The following is a 23,567-nucleotide window of genomic DNA, read 5'->3' on the forward strand; positions in this document are numbered from 1 at the left end:
AGGATGTTAACAGTGGCTCACAAAGAAACAAGAAAAACGGTATGCAGCGAACTTTTGGAACAGTTCGAGAATGGTGGAGATGAATTTCTCGGAAGAATTGTGACAGGTGATGAAACATGACTCCATCATTTTTCACCAGAGACGAAGAGGCAATCAATGGAGTGGCATCATGCAAATTCACCCAAGGAAAAAAATTAAAAACCACAACTTCTGCTGGAAAAGTTATGGTTGCGGTGTTTTTCGATTCCGAAGGACTCTTGCTTGTGGACATCATGCCGAGTGCAACCACCATAAGTTCTGATGCATATGTGACGACACTGAAGAAACTTCGAGCTCGACTGAGTCGTGTTCGACCACATCGGCAAAAGCAGGATGTTTTGCTGTTGCACGACAATGCACGGCCACATGTCAGTCAAAAAACCGTGGAAGCGATCACAAAACTCGGATGGACAACACTGAAACACCAGCCTTACAGTCCTGACCGGGCTCCATGTGACTATCATCTCTTCGGGAAACTGAAAGACTCTCTTCGTGGAACTAGGTTTGAAGATGATGACTCCCTTGTGCACGCTGCCACACAGTGGCTCCAACAGGTTGGTCCAGAATTTTACCGTGCGGGTATACAGGCGCTGGTTCCATGATGGCGTAAGGCAGTTGAGAGGGATGGAAATTATGTGGAGAAATGAAAATATTGTTCCTAAAGGATGTATGTGCACACTGTAAAACTTTCAAACATGTACAATAAAAAAAGGATTTTAAAAAAATAGTGTGCATTTCTTTTGGAGTGACCCTCGTATTTGATGTCGCTTCGCTGTTTACAGCGGAATTCGACTCCCGCTTACGTCTTTTGATATTAATTTGGTTTTAGGATATCGCACTGTTATCCCATAAAACACGCATTCTCTCAGCGTGGATTACATGGCCGACGAGATCGTAATAAATGAGAGCTACACCACAAGTTCAAACCTCCATCACGGTTTTCTTGCTTTCGACAGACTCCTTAGCTGCGCAGTACGGTAAACTTGCAAGTTTGCACCACGTTACTAGTCCCGTCGTGTTTGTTTTCATGGTTATATTCGACACAGTGCTCGGCGACAGGTGATTTCCTCGGTTGGTTTGGTCGGTTGCGCCACTGATATTCCTCCTCCACGTGGAACACGCCACAGTCCCACGGAATGCGGTCCAGTCCCGGCTTTCGGAGACCTAGATCGCCTTGAACGTTACAAAGAAGACTCTTTAACTTTGTTGACGGGAGCATAGTACACTATTTAGGGAGTCCAGTTTGCTGTCTGACTGACAAAGAACTCATTTAAACTGTTCCGTTGTTTTTGGCGTAGTTTTTGTTATATCTTTAGTAACAATTTCACCAGTTTCAAATACTGTATTTTAGTATTTAGATGGTTGAACACTTTAACAGCTACTGTTGGAAAACTGTCCAGCGTCAAGGAGAGTCGACAGCTTGGAATGTCTCTGTTGTACTTATTGTGTCTGTTATAGCTGTGGACGTTTTTCCTTTTGGTGAATGTTTCATGATTTTCTTTCACATATATGAGACAAGTGAAGATATACTGACTGGAAATTGTCATCACTCCTAGACGTGTGAAGATGGGTTTGTAGTGGTGCAGTTTTCTGCTTGATGTTATGATCCTTATCGCCTTTTTTGTAGTAGTAGTATTTTCTTGCAGCCTTTAGAATAACCCCATAACAATAAGCCATAGCTGATACGGCTGTGCAACGGTGAATAATATACCATCACCAGATACTGATCAGTTACCGCATGCTTCTGTTTCATCTGAAGGTGACAGTTGGTCACACACATATGCAGTGTGTTTTTGCCAAGTGCGTTTACTATTCGCCATGAATCCCAGAAGCCTCACAGTTCCTACACTATTTAGCAATCCTTTGTCACTGAAGCTGCATACCATTTTTTTCGTTTTTTCTTCTTTATTTTCATGCCCTTTATAACAAACCTTTCCTTTGTAGCATTACACAAAGTACCTCCCTCCTTCTTCTTGAGCCTTGCTGACATCAACGCCTTTCCAGGACAGAGTTGTGTCATCTGCAGACTGCAAGTACTTTTCATGAGAGCTAAGTCACTTAAAAATACTAGGAGCAGGAGGGGGCGTATTACCGATCCCGTATTCCAACTTCCGTTCATATGATAGTGTCCCCTGGACTGATACAATCTGCCCTTGGTTTTCCAAATAAGATTTGAGGGTTGCCAGAAGAATGTCTCCAACTCCACACCTGTGCTTATTTACACTACTGGCCATTAAAAGAGCTACACCAAGAAGAAACGCAGATGATAAACGGGTATTCATTGGACAAATATATTATACTAGAACTGACAAATGATTACATTTTCCATGCAATTTTGGTGCATATATCCAGAGAAATCAGTACCCTGAACCACCAACGCTGGCCGTAATAACGGCCTTAATACGCCTGGGCATTGACTCAAACAGAGCTTGGATGCTGTGTACAGGTACAGCTCCCCAAGCAGCTTCAACATGATACCGCAGTTCATCAAGAGTAGTGACTGGCGTATTGTGACGAGCCAGTTGCTCGGCCACCATTGACCAGACGTTTTCAACTGGTGAGAGATCTGGAGAATGTGCCGGCCAGGGCAGCAGTCGAACATTTTCTGTATGCAGAAAGGCCAGTACAGCACCTGCAACATGCGGTCGTGCATTATCCTGCTGAAGTGTAGGGTTTCGCAGGGATCGAATGAAGGGTAGAGCCACGGGTCGTAAGACATCTGAAATGTAACGTCCACTGTTCAAAGTGCCGTCAATGCGAACAAGAGGTGACAGAGACGTGTAACCAACGGCACCCCATATCATCACGCCGAGTGATACGCCAGTATGGCGATGACGAAAATGCTTCCAATGTGCATTCACCGCGATGTCACCAAACACGGATGCGAACATCATGATGCTGTAAACAGAACCTGGATTCATCCGAAAAAATGACGTTGTGCCATTCGTGCACCCAGGTTCGTCGTTGAGTACACCATCGCAAGAGCTCCTGCCTGTGATGCAGCGTCAAGGGTAATCACAGCCAGGGTCTCCGAGCTGATAGTCCATGCTGCTGCAAACGTCGTCGAACTGTTCGTGCAGACGGTTGCTGTCTTGCAAACGTCCCCATCTGCTGACTCAAGGATCGAGACGTGGCTGCACGATCCTTTACAGCAGTGCGCATAAGATGCCTATCATCTGGACTGCTAGTGATACGAGGCCGTTGGGATCCAGCACGGCGTTCCGTATTGCCCACCTGAACCCACCGATTCCATATTCTGCTAACAGTCATTGGATCTCGACCAACGCGAACACCATTGTCGCGATACGATAAACTGCAATCGGGATAGGCTACAATACGACCTTTATCAAAGTCGGAAACGTGATGGTACGCATTTCTGCTCCTTACACGAGGCATCACAACAACGTTTCAGCAGGCAACGCCGGTCAACTGCTGTTTGTGTATGAGAAATCGGTTGCAAACTTTCCTCCTGTCAGCACGTTGTAGGTGTCGCCACCGGCGCCAATCTTGTGTGAATGCACTGAAAAGCTAATGATTTGCATATCACAGCATCTTCTTCCTGTCGGTTAAATTTCGCGTCTGTAGCACGTCACCTTCGTGGTGTAGCAATTTTAATGGCCATTAGTGTATGAGTACCTTGTGAGGAATGTAGTGAAACGCCTTACTAAGGCCGCAAAGTGTCAGTGATACAGATTCTTTTTCCTCAGAACTCTTTTTAATCCTAGTAACCTTGTTTGGAGTTCAGGCAGCGAGAACACAAATCACTTCCCCGGAGGAAATCGAAAAATTGTGCACAACACGGAATCAACAACTAGGCTGTACACCCGACAACACACCGTTAAACAGTCACAACGAGAAAAGCTGAGCGATCACAACAACAGTACGTATCTGCACCTCGGTCCGTTTCCGGACAAGCGCCTCCAGCCAGCGCGCCGCAGACAGACCCACCTGCGGGCAGCACGAAGGTGACGGGCACGAAGTCGAGGTACACGTAGCGGCCCGTGACGTCACTGCGCTCGGCCACCGGCTCCTTGTCTCGCTCCAGCTGCTTCCGGTAGCGCTTGATGTTTTTCACCAGCAAGTCCTTGCGCGACAGCTCGTAGTGGTTCGGGAAGTGGTTGATCATCCTGCCGGCAGTCGGGGAAGTCACTCGTTACTAAAACGTCCTCCAGTGGAGAGGCTATCTGCACAAACAACTAGGATCACAGTAGAGAAATAATCTGAAGGTGGTTCGCAGACCCCTGTGCCAGACACTTCTACATCTACATCCATACTCCGCAAGCCACCTGACGGTGTGTGGCGGAGGGTACCTTGAGTACATCTATCGGTTCTCCCTTCTATTCCAGTCTCGTATTGTTCGTGGAAAGAAGGATTGTCGGTATGCCTCTGTGTGGGCTCTAATCTCTCTGATTTTATCCTCACGGTCTCTTCGCGAGATATACGTGGGAGGGAGCAGTATACTGCTTGACCCTTCGGTGAAGGTATGTTCTCGAAACTTTAACAAAAGCCCGTACCGAGCTATTGAGCGTCTCTCCTGCAGAGTCTTCCACTGAAGTTTATCTATCATCTCCGAAACGCTTTCGCTATTACTAAATGATCCTGTAACGAAGCGCGCTGCTCTCCGTTGGATCTCCTCTATCTCTTCTATCAACCCTATCTGGTACGGATCCCACACTGTTGAGCAGTATTCAAGCAGTGGGCGAACAAGCGTACTGTAACCTACTTCCTTTGTTTTCCGATTGCATTTCCTTAGGATTCTTCCAATGAATCTCAGTCTGGCATCTGCTTTACCGACGATCAACTTTATATGATCATTCCATTTTAAATCACTCCTAATGCGTACGCCCAGATAATTTATGGAATTAACTGCTTCCAGTTGCTGACCTGCTATTTTGTAGCTAAATGATAAGGGATCTTTCCTTCTACGTATTCGCAGCACATTACACTTGTCTACATTGAGATTCAATTGCCATTCCCTGCACCATGCGTCAATTCACTGCAGATCCTCCTGCATTTCAGTACAATTTTCCATTGTTACAACCTCTCGATTGTACTACAGCATCGTCCGCAAAAAGCCTCAGTGAACTTCCGATGTCATCCACAAGGTCATTTATGTATATTGTGAATAGCAACGGTCCTACGACACTCCCCTGCGGCACACCTGAAATCACTCTTACTTCGGAAGACTTCTCTCCATTGAGAATGACGTGCTGCGTTTGTTATCTAGGAACTCTTCAATCCAATCACACAATTGGTCTGATAGTCCATATACTTTGTTCATTAAACGACTGTGGGGAACTGTATCGAACGCCTTGCGGAAGTCAAGAAACACGGCATCTACCTGGGAACCCGTGTCTATGGCCCTCTGAGTCTCGTGGACGAATAGAGCGAGCTGGGTTTCACACGATCGTCTTTTTCGAAGCCCATGCTGATTCCTACAGAGTAGATTTCTAGTCTCCAGAAAAGTCATTACACTCTAACATAATACGTGTTCCAAAATTCTACAACTGTTCGACGTTAGAGATATAGGTCTATAGTTCTGCACATCTGTTCGACGTCCCTTCTTGAAAACGGGGAGACTGTGCCCTATTCCCATCCTTTGGAACGCTACGCTCTTCTAGAGACCTACGGTACACCGCTGCAAGAAGGGGGGCAAGTTCCTTCGCGTACTCTGTGTAAAATCGAACTGGTATCCCATCAGGTCCAGCGGCCTTTCCTCTTTTGAGCGATTTTAATTGTTTCTCTATCCCTCTGTCGTCTACTTCGATATCTACCATTTTGTCATCTGTGTGACAATCTAGAGAAGGAACTACAGTGCAGTCTTCCTCTGTGAAACACAACGTCCGTCTGACAGGCGGATATGGTTTACGTTTTTTCCACTAGAGGCGGTGAAAATCACATTTACATCTACATTTGTACTCCGCAAGCCACCCAACGGTGTGTGGCGGAGGGCACTTTACCTGCTACTGACGTTACCTCCCTCTCCTGTTCCAGTCGCGTATGGTTCGCGGGAAGAACGACTGCCAGAAAGCCTCCGTGCGCGCTCGAATCTCTCTAATTTTCGTGATCTCCTCGGGAGGTATAAGTAGGGGGAAGCAATATATTCGATACATCATCCAGAAACGCACCCTCTCGAAACCTGGATAGCAAGCTACACCGCGATGCAGAGCGCCTCTCTTGCATAGTCTTCCACTTGAGTTTGATACACATCTCCGTAATGCTATCACGCTTACCAAATAACCCTGTGACCAAACGCGCCGCTCTTCTTTGGATCTTCTCTATCTCCTCCGTCAACCCGACCTGATACGGATCCCACACTGATGACCAATACTCAAGTACAGGTCGAACGAGTGTTTTGTAAGCCACCTCCTTTGTTGATTGACTACATTTTCTAAGGACTCTCCCAATGAATCTCAACCTGGCACCTGACTTACCAACAATTAATTTTATATGATCATTCCACTTCAAATCGTTCCGTACACATACTCCCAGATGTTTTACAGAAGTAACTGTTACCAGTGTTTGTTCCGCTATCATATAATCATACAATAAAGGATCCTTCTTTCTGTGTATTCGCAATACATTACATTTGTCTATGTTAAGGGTCAGTTGCCACTCCCTGCTCCAAGTGCCTTTCCGCTGCAGATCTTCCTGCATTTCACTGCAATTTTATAATGCTGCAACTTCTCTGTATACTACAGCATCATCCGTGAAAAGCCGCATGGAACTCCCGACACTATCTACTAGGTCATTTATATATATTGTGAAAAGCAATGGTCCCATAACACTCCCCTGTGGCACGCCAGAAGTTACTTTAACGTCTGTAGACGTCTCTCCATTGAGAACAACATGCTGTGTTCTGTTTGCTAAAAACGCTTCAGTCCAGCCACACAGCTGGTCTGATATTCCGTAGGCTCTTACTATGTACCCTAAGGACAAACACACACACATACGGTATTGACGTAAGCGATTTGTCAACGCTAGAACACGACAGAGGCTCAGAAACATCCGAAAACGAACTGGTTCAGAACATTTCGTAAGAACAGAATGCAACAATTTCTACACAAGTCGATCAGCACCACCAAATCGAAAAAGTGAACAATCTTTATTCCGACGATAATGTGCCAGATACGATAAACAAGGAGTGTGACTTTCCATGATTCACCAAGAGTTCCAAATTCCACTGTTAGCTGATCTCAGGACAACCAAAGTGACTCAATTCGTTGTCTCTGTACAGCTAAAATATTGAACAAGACTGAAAAACTTTGTTCTAGACAGATGGCCTCTCTTTCTGAAATTGAATAAAAAACTAAAATCTTTTAATCTCAACACTTTACTCATTTTAAATGTTCACATAAATCCCCATATTGAACATTGACTTTATGTATATTGTGTGTGTTTGTGTTTGTGTGTGTGTGTGTGTGTGTGTGTGTGTGTGTGTGTGTGTGTGTGAGTGTGTGTCTGTGTGTGTGTTTGTATGTATGGATGTCTGTCTGTATGTCAGAAAAAAGCGATATTCGCCCCAGAGACCGATGTTCCAACTCTCTATTCGCCTTCCAGGCGAAAGTTCCACATAACGAACTGTAAAACGATGTTCCTGTCTAAGTGTTACGTGTGAACTGCACTGTAGTCATGCGGTTAGACAATAGATTATCACAGGAATCCTAAATGTAATAGAATTTGAAATAAAATCAATAAAGTATTTACGTTGGAAAACTGTATCAGTTTTTTTTCCACTCGATACCAGCAACATTTAGTAACAGCTTAACTGCATGCATTTGGAACAAAGCATAAACAGGAATGTCGGTTGATCACGTCCTCACCACACTGCGTGGTTAAGACTGCCCACGATATGAGATTATACGGCAAGCACAACAGTGATGTGGGTTGCCTATCTTACAGACGACACCGTATTCGCTCTCTCACGTTGTAATTTTGCAGTCACGGTGGAGCCTAGTTTTACTGTGAAGCGACCATTTTATTGACTTTTGAACGATATTTTCTAACGTATCGTGTTAACGTGATTCACGTCACAAGTTACAAAGTTCTAAGCACTTTAATAGTGCGAATCAAAGTTCAGAGCATGACAGGGCGTTTTTTGTTCCTTGTGAATGTTTGTACGTTAATTTGTGCTACTTTATCCCGTGCGGCACCCAATTTACAGTTGGAAATGACTGTTCAAGTTAACATCTTTCGTAGCGAATAGTTCACTCGCAAATCACTTTAGACCCAATGTATTAAACATGTTGTCCCATTGCCGATTTAAGAATCGACTCACTACAAATTAGAATATGATGATAAACATCCTTACACAGTACCATATCGCTCTCGACTGCTGTAGTTACTCTTTTTGTTGTTATGGTCTTCAATCCGCAGACTGGTTTGATGCAACTTTTCTCGCTATTCCACCCTGTGAAAGCCACTTCATCTCCGCATAACTACTGCAACCTACAACCAACTGGAAATCTAAAAGAAAGGGGAATCAATTTGACAACCCCTGTCGTTAGCATTCATTACTTCGTGCGAATAGAGAACTAGTTATGTTTCACAAGAACGATTTTTCCTGAATCCGTGCTGACTATTAGTCAATAAATCGTTTTCTTAGATATAATTCATTATGTTGTAACACACAATATGTTCCAAAACCCTACTACAATCGACATTAATGATACGCGTCTGTAATTCAGCGAATTACTCCTGTTTCCTTTTTTGGGTATTGGTGTTATTTGTCCAACTTTCCAGTCTTTAGGTACAGCTCTCTTGATGAGCGAGCGATTGTACATCATTGTTAGATGTGGAGCTATTATATTAGCATACTCTGAAAGGAACCTGTCTGGTGTGCAATCTGAACCGCAAGCCTCCATTTATTAACTGATTTAAGCTGCTTCGGTACACCGAGGATATCTGCTTGTAAGTTACTCATGTTCGCAGTGGTTCTAGATTCGGATTCTGGAATATTCACTTCGTCCTCTTTGGTGAATGAGTTTCGGAAAACCGTGTTCAGTGACTCTTCTTTAGTGGCACTGTCACCAGTGGCATAACAGTCGTTATCGCGCAGTGAAAAGTATTGATTGTGTCTCGCCGCTGATGTACTTTACATATGACCAGAATCTCTCTGGATTTTCTGCCAGATATCGAGACAGATTTTCGTTGCGGGAACTATTAAAAGCATCTCGCAATGAAGTTCGTGCTAAATTTCGAGCTTCTGTAAAATTTTGCCAATCTTGTGGATTTTGCGTTCTTTTAAATTTGGGACGCTTTTTTCGTTCCTCCGCAAAAGTGTTCTGACCCGTTTAGTGTAGCAAGGGGGGATCAGTAGCGTCTCTTATTAATTGATGTGGTATATATCTCTCAATTCCACTCTATTCCACTTCGACCATGAGAAAAAAAAGGGCTGAGTCAAAAGAAAACTGGGCACAGAGCAACGCCAATGTTATTTTCCTACGAAAAAAAAAGCTCGCTATTTCTGTATTCATCTACATCTTCATCTACATGATAACTCTGCAATTCACATTTAAGTGCTTGGCAGAGGGTTCACCGAACCACAATCATACTATCTCTCTACCATTCCACTCCCGAACAGCGCGCGGGAAAAAAGAACACCTAAACCTTTGTGTTCGAGCTCTGATTTCTCTTATTTTATTTTGATGATCATTCCTACCTATGTAGCCTGGGCTCAACAAAATATTTTCGCATTCGGAAGAGAAAGTTGGTGACTGAAATTTCGTAAATAGATCTCGCCGCGACGAAAAACGTCTTTGCTTTAATGACTTCCATCCCAACTCGCGTACCATATCTGCCACACTCTCTCCCCTATTACGCGATAATACAAAACGAGCTGCCCTTTTTTGCACCCTTTCGATGTCCTCCGTCAATCCCACCTGGTAAGGATCCCACACCGCGCAGCAATATTCTAAAGAGGACGAACGAGTGTAGTGTAAGCTGTATCTTTAGTGTACTTGTTGCATCTTCTAAGTGTCCTGCCAATGAAACACAACCTTTGGCTCGCCTTCCCCACAATATTATCTATGTGGTCTTTCCAACTGAAGTTGTTCGTAATTTTAACACCCAGATACTTAGTTGAATTGACAGCCTTGAGAATTGTACTATTTATCGAGTAATCGAATTCCAACGGATTTCTTTTGGAACTCATGTAGATCACCTTGTAAGATGTCAGGCAAATCCAACACCTTCCATGATAACCCTGACATGATAAGCAAATCCAGTAGTATGTCACATAGCTCCGAATAAATCGTGACATTAAATTAACTAAAGTAATACGAGCAACGAGTGAGCAAATGGAATACCACAGACTAACACAAGAATGCCTAGATGCATGTCATACCTTCCCCATCAGTTCCGAGGGGAGAAACGAGAACAGAAGCTGAGAGCAGAACCGTGTTAAGCTGGAAGGCCCTACAATAAGGGACGGACGGACACCCACGTCGCCAGCTAACTGCTAGGACCACACCAACCGCAAGTTTTAGCGTGAGACTTTTTCGCGTCTCTGTTACGTTAGGACCATTCCCCAGCCCACGTTAAAAGATAGAGTCCTCTAGAAGAACAGTATAGATCTTACGATAACGCTAAAAGGACCACATCAGCTGCAAGTTTTAGCGTGAGACTTTTTCGCTTCTCTGTTACGTTGCAAACTTTAAAAACATTGCCCCACAACGAAAAGTATAACGTTTCTCATTGGATAGACAGAATTTTAGTAGGCGGAGCTTAAGGTTAACATTGAGACCCTGATTGGTCAGATGAAAACACAACCAGATAGTTTTTTTTTAATCCAATTTCAGTAAATTGTAGTAAGGAGAAGTTAGGACAGAGTTGCTTCCGAGACGGTGATGTGAGCGGAGCTGTGCTGTCCGCCACCCCCTGACGAACACCGACAAGGTAATGAATGCACGTGATGCCGCATTTTTGAGCGCATAAGGCTTCACTCAGAACTGCAGAAGTCTCATCTGTTACATCCCCTTTTTGCGTAATAGTAGTGTCGATCGTCAATTACAGCTCATGGTGTTCACATTTGCCTCTTGAAGTAAAAATCTGAAACGCGATGATTGTTCTGTTATATAGTTATTGAGAAGCCACATCAGCCACTGTCATTTACGACAAGTTAGATAAGTAATTAAAGATAAAAGGGGGCCACTGTAGACCATTTTGATAGTTTTCTCTCTTGTGAAACTTAATTTAAACCTAGATTATAGATGTGATATGGCATAGGTCATCCTTCGATCCATTGTAGAACTTGGAAACCCATTCAGGGAATATTCGTTCACATTTTTGTTGAACGCAGTTGGTTTTTACCATCCTGTATTAAAACATTGCCTTTTATCAATAGTGCAATTTATAAACGATTTTTTGTGAGTACAATAAAATTTCCAATGGTAAACTTAACTGCTTCTTCGACGTTATTTTACCAGCTAACTAAAAATAGGAAAGCCTTGAACCCCTTCCACTAAATTTAGTTAGTATTAAGATTCCTTTACAGGGAGTGCAGTGGAGCTGACGCTGAAATCATTAATATTTGGTTATATCATCGCTAGTCTCACTGAACTCTTCTGAATTCTACATGTCATGTGTGGTCTGACGTCTCCTTACCAACAACAGGTCCCAGGTTCAAACTAGTCAATTCCCTAAAAAAAAAAAAAACACGCTCAGAGCGTCGCTGCGCGAAAGTGGTAGGGAGACACAATATAGAACAAACAGACACCACGCAGAATGTTTAGAAAATGGCGACCCTGCCAGGATGGTAAAATACCATGATTGAAGGTCGACCACATGCCTAACTAGGTCAGAAAAATATCTAGTTGAAAAATTTTCGTAGTAAAAAAAAATTTTTTTCCTAAAGTTTTAAATACTCGAAAACAGTAGCTGCAGCGATAGATAGTAAGAAAGTGTCTGAGACAATAGCATAATTAAGTTGTGAATTTTAATATTGTTAGAATTAAGTTTTCACCTCAATGCAAGCGCACAGGTGGCGGATACATCGCTGACAAGTTGGTTCTGACCCAACAAGTAAGTGAATGGTTTGTCAAGTCGTGTGTGCAAAAAGTTTGTGAAACGCGTGAGATCGTATGAGCGCATGTTGACGCGAAGTAGGGCGCGTGAATTGTTTTTAAAACAGAAAATAAGGGATTCGGAAAGATTAGCAATGGCAGATCGAGACCTTGACCGAATTGAGGTAGAGACCCAGCATGAAAATGGACAGAGAATAGAGGACAGTACAACAGACGATGCAGTATCGCGAGAAATAGGACATATAACGCAGGTCATAATCAATTGAGAACAGACATTGAAAAGGTACAAGCGGACGTACAAACATTGCGTAATGACATTCAGGACGAGATCAAAACATTAGGTAACAACACCCAGGGAGAAGTCAAGAAACTAGAGAAACAGATAAACGAAATTACTAGACAAGCAGCAGGTACAGCGCGTGAAATTGTTGAAAACAGTGTGGCGAAAGTTACAGTGGACAATATCCAATAGATCTACCACAAACGGAAAGAACGGTGGGAGAAATGATCAGAAACAAAAGTGGCGAAGAATCGCGAATTTCATATGGAACTATGACGAAGTACGACAACGATCATTTCCTCACAGTCAGAAACTTTCAACACTTTCGAGAAGGAAACTCATTACATCCACGAACTTTTATTGATAAATTCCGAGTAGGATTACCAGAACACTGGACGCTAGCACACAAATTAGATTTTATATGTGCACACATGTCAGGAACAGTCGCAGAAACCATGCAGAATGTTGCAGCGACATGCCGATCGTACGAAGATTTCAGAGAGAAGTTTCTCTCACGATATTGGTCCAGCGAAGCACAGAACAGAGTGAAGTACGAATTATTACAGAACCCATATTTTGAAAATTCAGGAGAGAAGAGTCCCGTGAAATTTTTCGAATTAATGGCAAAGAAAAATCAATGCTTAGATGTACCATACAGTGACGGAGATTAAATAATGCGCGATGAAGCTACCATTGAAATACCAGCAATCATCAATAGGTCGCGGAGACAATGACGTCGAAGCATTTAAAGGTATTCTAAGGGAACTAGAGTTCATATTTTCGGAAGATGACGCAAGAAAAAGACGAAGCGCACGTGAAAACGAAAGCAAAAAGCAGTGGAATACACAAGACACAGTACGAAGAAACAATAATTACGAACCATGTGATAACTTCTCACCAAGAAACGACAATAGATTTCAACAAAGAACCGGTTATGGATTTAGAAGAGAATATGGCAATAACTATAATTCACCCAGGAACGGCAACAACTATTACAGAGGGAATAACGACAACCGGAACGGGCACTGGAGAACCAATAGACCGACAAATTATCAACGAAGAAACCACTATCAACAAGCTGAACAAGAAAAGAGAATACACATAGAAGAGGTGGAGGTAAGACCACCAAACACCGATAAACGTTCGAATTGACAGCTAAGCGCCCATGCCAAAGAGAATGACGCACCGACCCAGGACAATTGCAGCGCCTTGAACAGAGAAGTAAAAATCTTATCATGAGAAGAGAAGAAGGAAGAAACAAATCCGCAGGGACCAGATGAAAACGAAGACAAGAAAATAACAATATCGTGTTGGGACAAAAATTAATTGGGAGAGTACTGACGAGGAAGATGAATTACCAGAGGCATGCACAACGAATGTAGGAGGAAAGGACGAAGTAATGAGTATTGCAAAGCTATCTGAGATGGAAACCAGGTAAAGCGAATTCAATGAGGATAATGCGCAGTCGACAGAAGTTGAAAATAAGTTACGAGTGGGCACACAACCCAACGTATATAATGAAGGAAGTTATGAAGCGGTAATTAGAGCATTTAGATGCGATTATGTGGAAGTAGCGACGAAGAAGGAGAAGATAGACGAGGATGAGGAAAAAGTAGAGGATGTTGAAGAAAGCGTAAATGAAGGAAGAAATAGAGAAGAGGAATAAAAGAGAGAGAAGTAGCAGTCGAAGCTTATCCTACAGAAAGTTCGAATTCACAAGGGAAATTCCTAAAAAGACTCATGTATGATTCAGTGGAGGATTCGTTGATGCAAGGAAAAGAAGAACAGAACTAACCCTTTCAAATTCAACCAATTGTGAAGGCCATGGTAAAGCATATCCCAGTCAATATTGTAATTGATAGCGGAAGTGAACTGACTGCGATCTCAGAAAATTTATTCATGCAGTGTAATGCCAATGAGGAATTGCCAGTTCTGAAAACACGTAAGATTAAAGTAAGAGGTCCTATTAGAAACAATGCTGCGGAAGTTACGAGACAAACAAGGTTAACTCTTTCGTGCCAAGGTCAAAAGATCGAAGCCAACTTCGTGATTATACCTAAACTAACTGTAGATTTGATTATAAATGCAGATTTTTTAAATGGGAGACGAGCTATAATTGATATGGGGAAAGGTAGCGTAACATTCGGGAATGTCACACTTCTCTTTGAGCAAAAGCTACAATTAGAAGAAATACCAGTTATAAACAAACAATTAAGAATGATGCGAGATAAAGAGGATGAAGAATTAGAATGGTATGCACAAAAGGGAGAATCGCCTCAACTCATGTTAGAAGCCCATAAAGAAATAGACGAAAAATTGCAAGAAGTTCAAGGTATTTCGGAACACAGTAAAAGAGAATTAGAGGGTATTTTACGAGATAAAGCAGATGTATTTTTACCTAAGACTGGCAGTATTAAAAACTTTCAGTACAAGTCTGAAGTAAAAGAGCACAAACCATTTAGAGTACCACCCTATACAATCCCATTAAGCTACAGGAATAAAGTATTCCAGGAGATATCCAAAATGTTAGATGACGATATTATTGAACCAGCTACCTCCACATATAACAGCCCGCTCCATATTGTACAAAAACGAGATGGGAGCATCAGGTTAGTGCTTGATTCCAGACAGATCAACACAATCATAATCACTGAGACAGATCGCCCAGAAAAATTAGAGGAATTGATACAAAACTTCCATGGTGCTAAGATATTTTCATCAATTGATTTACAGAGTAGTTTCTGGCAAATAGAATTGGCCCCAGAATGTAGAAAACTTACAGCATTTATGGTATTCGGTAGATGTTACCAATTTAAACGATTTCCATTTGGTTTAAACATATCATCAGCAGCGTTTATTAGGGGATTTAATACTATACTCAGTCCTGAAATTTTACAAAAAATTACTTGTTATGTTGATGATATGATTATAGCAGAATCCTCTTGGGAACATCACAACGACACATTAAATCAGTTTTTACAGATCATGAAAGAGCATGGGGTCACAGTAAATATAACAAAATCCAAATTTGGAAGGCGAGAGGTCAAATTTATAGGACACATAATTTCCGAGAAATGGGTAATGCCCGACCCAGAAAAACTAACGGCAATCAAAGAATTCTGTACTCCATATAATAAGAAAACTCTCAGAGGATTTCTAGGTCTCACTGGATTCTATAAAAAATTCATTTGGATCGACTCTCTCGCAACACCACGCCTATGTGCATTGACTGGAAAAAACACGCTCTGGGTATGGGATCAACAAGCCAATGAAGAATTTTTAAAAGTGAAAAACGCACTAACAACAGCACCGATTTTAGCACATCCTGATCTAACACAAAATTTTTGTATGGCCACTGATAGCGCGAAAACAGGTTTAGTAGTTGTTTTATTCCAAGAATACGAACAGGCAGGGCTAAGATCATATAGAACAATTGCATTTGCCAGTCGGGTACTCACAAAAAGCGAGAAAAACTATTCAGTCACGGAGCTGGAAGCATTGGCCATTGTATGGAGTTTCCAACGTTTTCGATACTTCCTATTCTGAATAAAAACAAAAGTATACACTGACCACAAAGCATTAGAATTTCTGTTATCAGCCAAACTAACTCATGGGAGGTTAGCCAGATGGTTGTTAATACTACAAGAATTTGACTTCACTATTACACACATACCAGGACCAGTGAATGTATTAGCAGATGCTTTATCACGATGTCCACAGGGTGCATCCAATAACATAGGTTTGGAAGCAGCAGAAGACCAGTTTACAATGTACTATATGAAACAAGTACCTTTCGAAAACTACATTACGACAGCATTGAAAAACATAGGCAAAGAACAGGACAAGGATCCCGAAATACTAGGAATCAAACACAAGTGGAGAAGTAAGGGTTTTCCAGACATTCGACAGCACTATCTCGTAAAAAACAATGTTTTATTTTTTTAGACGAAATGTTGCAATGAATGAATGGTTAATTTATATCCCAGATGAACTAATTAATAAGTACATATGGTATACACATTTAAGTAATGGCCACTTTGGACCAAAGAAATGCTTTTTAAAAATAAAACAAACAAGCCATTTTTCTAATATGGAAAGACGAATTAGAACAGTATTAGTCAAATGCAAAAAATGTTTGAGGGCTAAACACGTCACTTTCCAAACCAAACCACCTATGTTTCCAATAATCCCTAAAAGATTAAAACAAATAGCTGCAACAGATTTGATGGGGCCCCTCCCACGCACAAAAAAATGGATATATTTTCATATTTGTCGTTTTGGAACTTACTTTTAAATATGTTACCTTGACACCATTAAAACAGGCAACAGGTCTTACTATAAGTAAAGCATTTAGGCAAGATTTTCTCAGACAAGTAGGTCGAGTGGAACGAATAATTTCGGATAATGGCCCACAATACAAATCAGTGCAATGGCAGAACACGTTAAAACAACACAAAATGAAACCCATCTACATATCTAAGTACAAACCTAGCGTAAATCCAGCAGAACGATCTATGAAGGACATAGGCACTTTATGCCGATTATATGCAAGCAAAAGACACAACACTTGGGATATATACCTTAAAGATTTTCAAGAAGTAATAAATAAAATGCCACATAGCACTACACTACTACCTCCAGTTACTGTACTTAAAAATATTGAAGCCCCAAACATAACCAGAGAAAATGTTAGATTTCCTATTGTACCACATAGACAGCAAAAACAAGTCATAGCAACAGCACTCTCCAACATCAGAAAGGCAGCCATTAAAAGAAAAGAAAGAGGAGATAGAACAGCAATTAAAAGAACATTCTCAGTAGGCCAGAAAGTATTTGTAAAAACACACCATCTCTCCAGCAAACAGAAACACAAAATACATAAGTTTTACGCTGCATACAAAGGACCTGCCATAATTAGCCGAATTGCTCATGATAATGCTGTGGAACTAATGAACCCAAAAACAGGCAAAACCTTAGGACTTCACCATGTGAGCCATATCAAAAAGTTTGAAGATTAATTTTATTACTGGTAAATAATCAGCACAATATTTCAAGATTATGTTGCAGAAAAGATCGTCAGGAGAAAGAAGAATGAAGAAAGAGGAAGGTGGGAAAAATAAAGTAGTTTCAATAATAACACCACTAGTACCATAGATTAAGGTGAAGGGATAAAGCGTAGATAGTCTAACAGCATGAAATACTAAAATGCTATACACCACGACACTACACAAAAATAAAAAACGAATTTGAGGTTTCTTGTATAAGTTAAGACTCAAAATATCATAGAATTGTAACATGGAAAGGGCGCTGAAATTTGTAAAGCTTTTTAAGAAGGCGTAAAACAATGTAGGTACTAGACATATGTTAGATGATTATAAGTAAAACTTTTTGTTGTAAGACCCATTGTAAAAACTCCAGCAAAGACCAGATGCAATGACCCACAAGTTGCAACGCGAGAAGTATGAAGAAAGAAAAGGACGTAATTAGCAAGACACGATTCCTACAAGGCAGAAGCGTTGAGAGAAGGGAAAGGACAGCGAGACTAACAGAGGGCCCTCATAGAGTGGGCAATAAATTTGACCGCTAGGCGGAACCCTGCTGGGATGGAACACGGACCCGCACAGTAGCAGAGCCCTGCAGAGACGCAACAGGACGCTGAACACCGAACGCCGGAAGGGTCTCCGAGCTCAGCGGAGCAAACAAAAATCGGCCCGACGAGAAGACCGCTTGGGCAAGCCACCACTGGCAAAAAAATGTGTAAAAGTCACACTACCGGTATTAAACAGCACGCTGATGCACAAAACTGAAGAAAACGTCCACAAAGTAAAAATGACACACCCAAACAATTTATCAAACTGTTACTAAGAGGAGAACTTCAAAGCGACTAGTTATCAATAAATATTTCCATATCTTGCTCAGAGAAGAACCAAGACTCAAGTAAGAAGCAGAGAAAAAGCAGGAAGAACAGAAGTTGAAGATTCGCAAGATTGAGACCAAAAAAGAAGATGGGTGAAGAATAGACGACATACCTTCCGAAATCCCTATCCTATTGTAAACTAGTCGTCTGTGAAGTATTACAACGAAAAACGACCGCTTTCAGCGACACATTACGATGACTTTCACGCATACAAAGCCAGTAAACCATGAGATTCTGCACTCACAGCTCCATTCCATTATGGGACCTCCACAACAGCAACACATACTTGCAAAGCCAACAAGAAACGACGAACGAAGCTGTACATCAAATACTTGCCCACATCCATCTCGCTCAAGTCCATCACCTTCGTGCAAAAACATTCGCCAACCTCATGCTTAAACACTCATAGGATTGTGTGAATGTGTGAAATTAAATTATGTGATGTAGGAATTGTGCAAAAGAAACGTGTGAAAAACTAAATACGTTAAGCACACCAGACAGCTTATAAACTACAAAATAACAGTCATTGACTATGGACTTAAGTAAAAAATAGACTATCGATAAAAATAAGTCATTAATAAAGAACAAAAGTAAGGCATAATAAACACTAAAACTATATGCCACTTATTTTCTCCTCATAAAAATAAAAGAATAACTATATTTTACTTATTTTCTCCTTATAAAAACAAAGAATAAAAAATTATCTCTTTGGATGTTTTCCCTTTTTTTTACATTTGTACCATTTGTTAGGATAATATCTCTATACTTGTGTATGTATATTTCTTTGTCGAAACAATTCTTGGAAATAATACTTATTTGTTAGTGTAACAATGTTGAAATGAGTGTCTAGAAACAAAAACATTTTACTTGTACATGGTATTTAGAAAATGTGTTAGGAATAGATTTTACTTAATTACTACATTTATAAAAAAATATATTTCTAAGAAAATCGATATGAAAGACTCCTCACTTTCGATAACAAACTTCTTAAAAAACAAACTTCACACTTAAATAAAGAAAGAAAATAATTAAAAATTAATAATAGCATAAAAATATTCTTCTCTTGTCATTTTTAAGAATAATGTGGAAGAATATAAAAATATAAATTAGTAATAGAAACTAGCATAGAACCAGAATAACGTGGCTGAACAGTAGGCAACAAAATTTAGATAAAGCAATAATTTTTGACTGACTTAGACAACGATTCAATCATTGCCTAACTTCAGTGCAAAAATTAAGTTCGAAGGGTGGTGATATGTAAGGTGTCAGGCAAATCCAACACCTTCCATGAAAACCCTGACATGATAAGCAAATCCAGTAGTATGTCACATAGCTCCGAATAAATCGTGACAGTAAATCAACCAAAGTAATACAAGCAACGAGTGAGCAAATGGAATACCACAGACTAACACAAGAATGCCTAAATGCATGTCATACCTTCCCACCATGGGCAGACGCAGTTCCGAGGGGAGAAACGAGAACAGAAGCCGAGAGCAGAACCGTGTTAAGCTGGAAGGCCCTACAATAAGGGACGGACGGACACCCACGTCGCCAGCTAACTGCTAGGACCACACCACCCACAAGTTTTTAGCATGAGACTTTTTCGCGTCTCTGTTATGTTAGGACCAACCCCCAGCCCATGTTAAAAGATAGAGCCCTCCAGAAAACGGTATAGATCTTACGATAACGCTAAAAGGACCACATCAGCTGCAAGTTTTAGCGTGAGACTTTTTCGCTTCTCTGTTACGTTGCAAACTTTAAAAACATTGCCCCACAACGAAAAGTATAACGTTTCTCATTGGATAGACAGAATTTTAGTAGGCGGAGCTTAAGGTTAACATTGATACCCTGACTGGTCAGATGAAAACACAGCCAGATAGTTTTTTTTAATCCAATTTCGGTAAATTGTAGTAAGGAGAAGTTAGGACAGAGTTGCTTCCGAGACGGTGAGGTGAGCGGAGCTGTGCTGTCCGCCGCCCCCTGACGAACACCAACAAGGTAATGAATGCACGCGACGCCGCATTTTTGAGCGCATAAGGCTTCACTCAGAACTGCGGAAGTCTCATCTGTTACATCCCCTTTTTGCGTAATACTAATGTCGATCGTCAATTAAAGCTCATGGTGTTCACATTTGCCACTTGAAGTAAAAATCTGAAACGTGATGATTGTTCTGTTATATAGTTATTGAGAAGCCACATCAGCCAATGTAATTTACGACAAGTTAGATAAGTAATTAAAGATAATAGGGGGTCACTGTAGACCATTTTGATAGTTTTCTCTCTTGTGAAACTTAATTTAAACCTAGATTATAGATGTGATATGGCATAGGTCATCCTTCGATCCATTGTAGAACTTGGAAACCCATTCAGGGAATATTCGTTCACATTTTTGTTGAACGCAGTTGGTTTTTACCATCCTGTATTAAAACATTGCCTTTTATCAATAGTGCAATTTATAAACGATTTTTTGTGAGTACAATAAAATTTCCAATGGTAAACTTAACTGCTTCTTCGACGTTATTTTACCAGCTAACTAAAAATAGGAAAGCCTTGAACCCCTTCCACTAAATTTAGTTAGTATTAAGATTCCTTTACAGGGAGTGCAGTGGAGCTGACGCTGAAATCATTAAGTATTTGGTTATATCATCGCTAGTCTCACTGAACTCTTCTGAATTCTACATGCCATTGGTTACACGTCTCGGTCACCTCTTGTTCACATTCACGGCACTTTGAACAGTGGACGTTACATTTCAGATGTGTTACGACCCGTGGCTCTACCCTTCATTCGGTCCCTGCGAAAGCCTACATTTCAGCAGGATAGTGCACGACCACATGTCGCAGGTCCTGTACGGGCCTTTCTGGATACAGAAAATGTTCGACTGCTGCCCTGATCAGCCCATTCTCCAGATCTGTCACCAATTGAAAACGTGTGCTCAATGGTGGCCGAGCAACAGTCTCGTCACAATATGCAAGTCACTACTCTTGATGAACTGTGGTATCGCGTTGAAGCTGCATTGGCAGCTGTACCTCTACACGCCATACAAGCTCTGTGTGACTCAATGCTCAAGCGTATCAAGGCCGTTATTACGGCCAGAGGTGGTTGTTCTGGGTACTGATTTCTCAGGATCTATGCACCCAAATTGCGTGAAAATGTAATCACATGTCGGTTCTAGTATAATATATTTGTCCAATGAATACCCGTTTATCATCTGAATTTCTTCTTGCTGTAGCAATTTTAATGGTCAGTAGTGTACATTGCCAGTTAATTACACAAACCTTGAGTGGTGAAACTGGATAAATTCTCGGCATTGCTACTCCTGCAAAATGGCCTTCATAAGGGTCCTCAGCCTGGTTTCAACATGAGGCGAGGCTAAAATATGACATTAGCCTTGCAACAATCCATATTGCACCAGGAAATGTTTCCAGCCTGTTCAGTAGACTGGAGAAAGTGCAGCGCTCAGAGGGAACGCCACAAGTGCATTTGGTTCCTTGCAAATTCTTTAAAAAAAGTTCCACAAAAACAGAAGAGGGAAACAGTTCACGGCATATCGGTCAAGGCGCGAACCAAAATGGAAACACTTCAAGTTTCTACGGAAACAAATGTAGTTTAATCATTGTTAAGAAATCCAGGTACGTCTTCTTTCTCGGCAGTAATAAGCACTGTTTATAAAGATGCCACCGCCGAACGATCACTTAAGCATGCGCTACGTCACAATACCAGCCTGCAAAACTACACAATAAATGTGGACATGGGAACGCATTTCAGAATTCTTGTAACCTCTTTGTATTGAAGAATAACTTTATCGATTAAGTGTGGCTCACTGACATTAGACAGATACCAGTAACATTACCAAACCGAGCCTCCACCTCAGAGCTCCCGCGAGTCACTCGCTGAACACTGGAAAGCCGGCAACTGAACTCCACATTTTCAGACAACTACTGAAACTTTATTTCAGCCTGTTAGCCCTGAAGTACACAGTAATTCGCTTTTATACTGAAACACGGGCATTTCGGACCAGGTTTGTGATTGGATTCAGGATTTCCTAGAAGAAAGAACACAACATGTCATTCTTAACGGTTCAAAATCTGCAGATGTAGAGGTAATTTCGGGAGTACCGCAAGGAAGCGTGATAGGACCTTTATTGTTTACAATATACATAAATGACTTAGTTGACAACATCGGTAGCTCCGTGAGGCTATTTGCAGATGACACGGTTGTCTACAAGAAAGTAGCAACATCAGAAGACTCGTACGTACTCCAGGAAGACCTGCAGAGGATTAATGCATGGTGCGACAGCTGGCAGCTTTCCCTAAACGTAGATAAATGTAATATAATGCGCATACATAGGGGCAGAAATCCATTCCAGTACGATTATGCCATAGGTGGTAAATCATTGGAAGCGGTAACGACCGTAAAATACTTAGGAGTTACTATCCGGAGCGATCTGAAGTGGAATGATCACATAAAACAAATAGTGGGAAAAGCAGGCGCCAGGTTGAGATTCATAGGAAGAATTCTAAGAAAATGTGACTCATCGACGAAAGAAGTAGCTTACAAAACGCTTGTTCGTCCGATTCTTGAGTATTGCTCATCAGTATGGGACCCTTACCAGGTTGGATTAATAGAAGAGATAGACATGATCCAGCGAAAAGCAGCGCGATTCGTCATGGGGACATTTAGTCAGCGCGAGAGCGTTACGGAGATGCTGAACAAGCTCCAGTGGCGGACACTTCAAGAAAGGCGTTACGCAATACGGAGAGGTTTATTATCGAAATTACGAGAGAGCACATTCCGGGAAGAGATGGGCAACATATTACTACCGCCCACATATATCTCGCGTAATGATCACAACGAAAAGATCCGAGAAATTAGAGCAAATACGGAGACTTACAAGCAGTCGTTCTTCCCACGCACAATTCGTGAATGGAACAGGGAAGGGGGGATCAGATAGTGGTACAATAAGTACCCTCCGCCACACACCGTAAGGTGGCTCGCGGAGTATAGATGTAGATGTAGATGTCCACTGGCTATCCCCACTACCTCACTCGCCGTAAGTATTGCCACATGGTAGGACTTCTCAAATATTTGTTTCCATTTTTTGAAGAAGTTAAAAAATCAGCCAACCACTTGCAAATAAACGTTTATTAGCCCTAGACCTAGGTTTTGATAGTTGTAAAAATATCTTCTTCAGAAGCAGAGGGCCTTGTTACATCACATGGTGGTACATTAGATTAGATGATACTCAGCGCCTCTTGTCGTATATAAAATTGACAAAACAAGAATTATCCCTAGTCGTGCCTTTACATAG

At 41.4% G+C, this 23,567-nt stretch overlaps 1 protein-coding gene across 1 annotated transcript in view; it reads right to left on the reverse strand.

Moving 5' to 3' along the window:
* Positions 1-23,567, reverse strand: part of LOC126176142 (polyglutamylase complex subunit TTLL1) — a gene marked incomplete at its 3' end in the record, with an annotated part of 265,578 nt that overhangs the window by 122,440 nt on the left and 119,571 nt on the right. The window contains exon 4 of the mRNA XM_049923281.1: positions 3,988-4,166. Within this exon, the coding sequence (XP_049779238.1) occupies positions 3,988-4,166 (179 nt within the window). The remainder of the gene's footprint in view (positions 1-3,987; positions 4,167-23,567) is intronic.

This window comes from Schistocerca cancellata, chromosome 3, assembly GCF_023864275.1.
Source record: "Schistocerca cancellata isolate TAMUIC-IGC-003103 chromosome 3, iqSchCanc2.1, whole genome shotgun sequence".
NCBI lineage: Eukaryota > Metazoa > Arthropoda > Insecta > Orthoptera > Acrididae > Schistocerca > Schistocerca cancellata.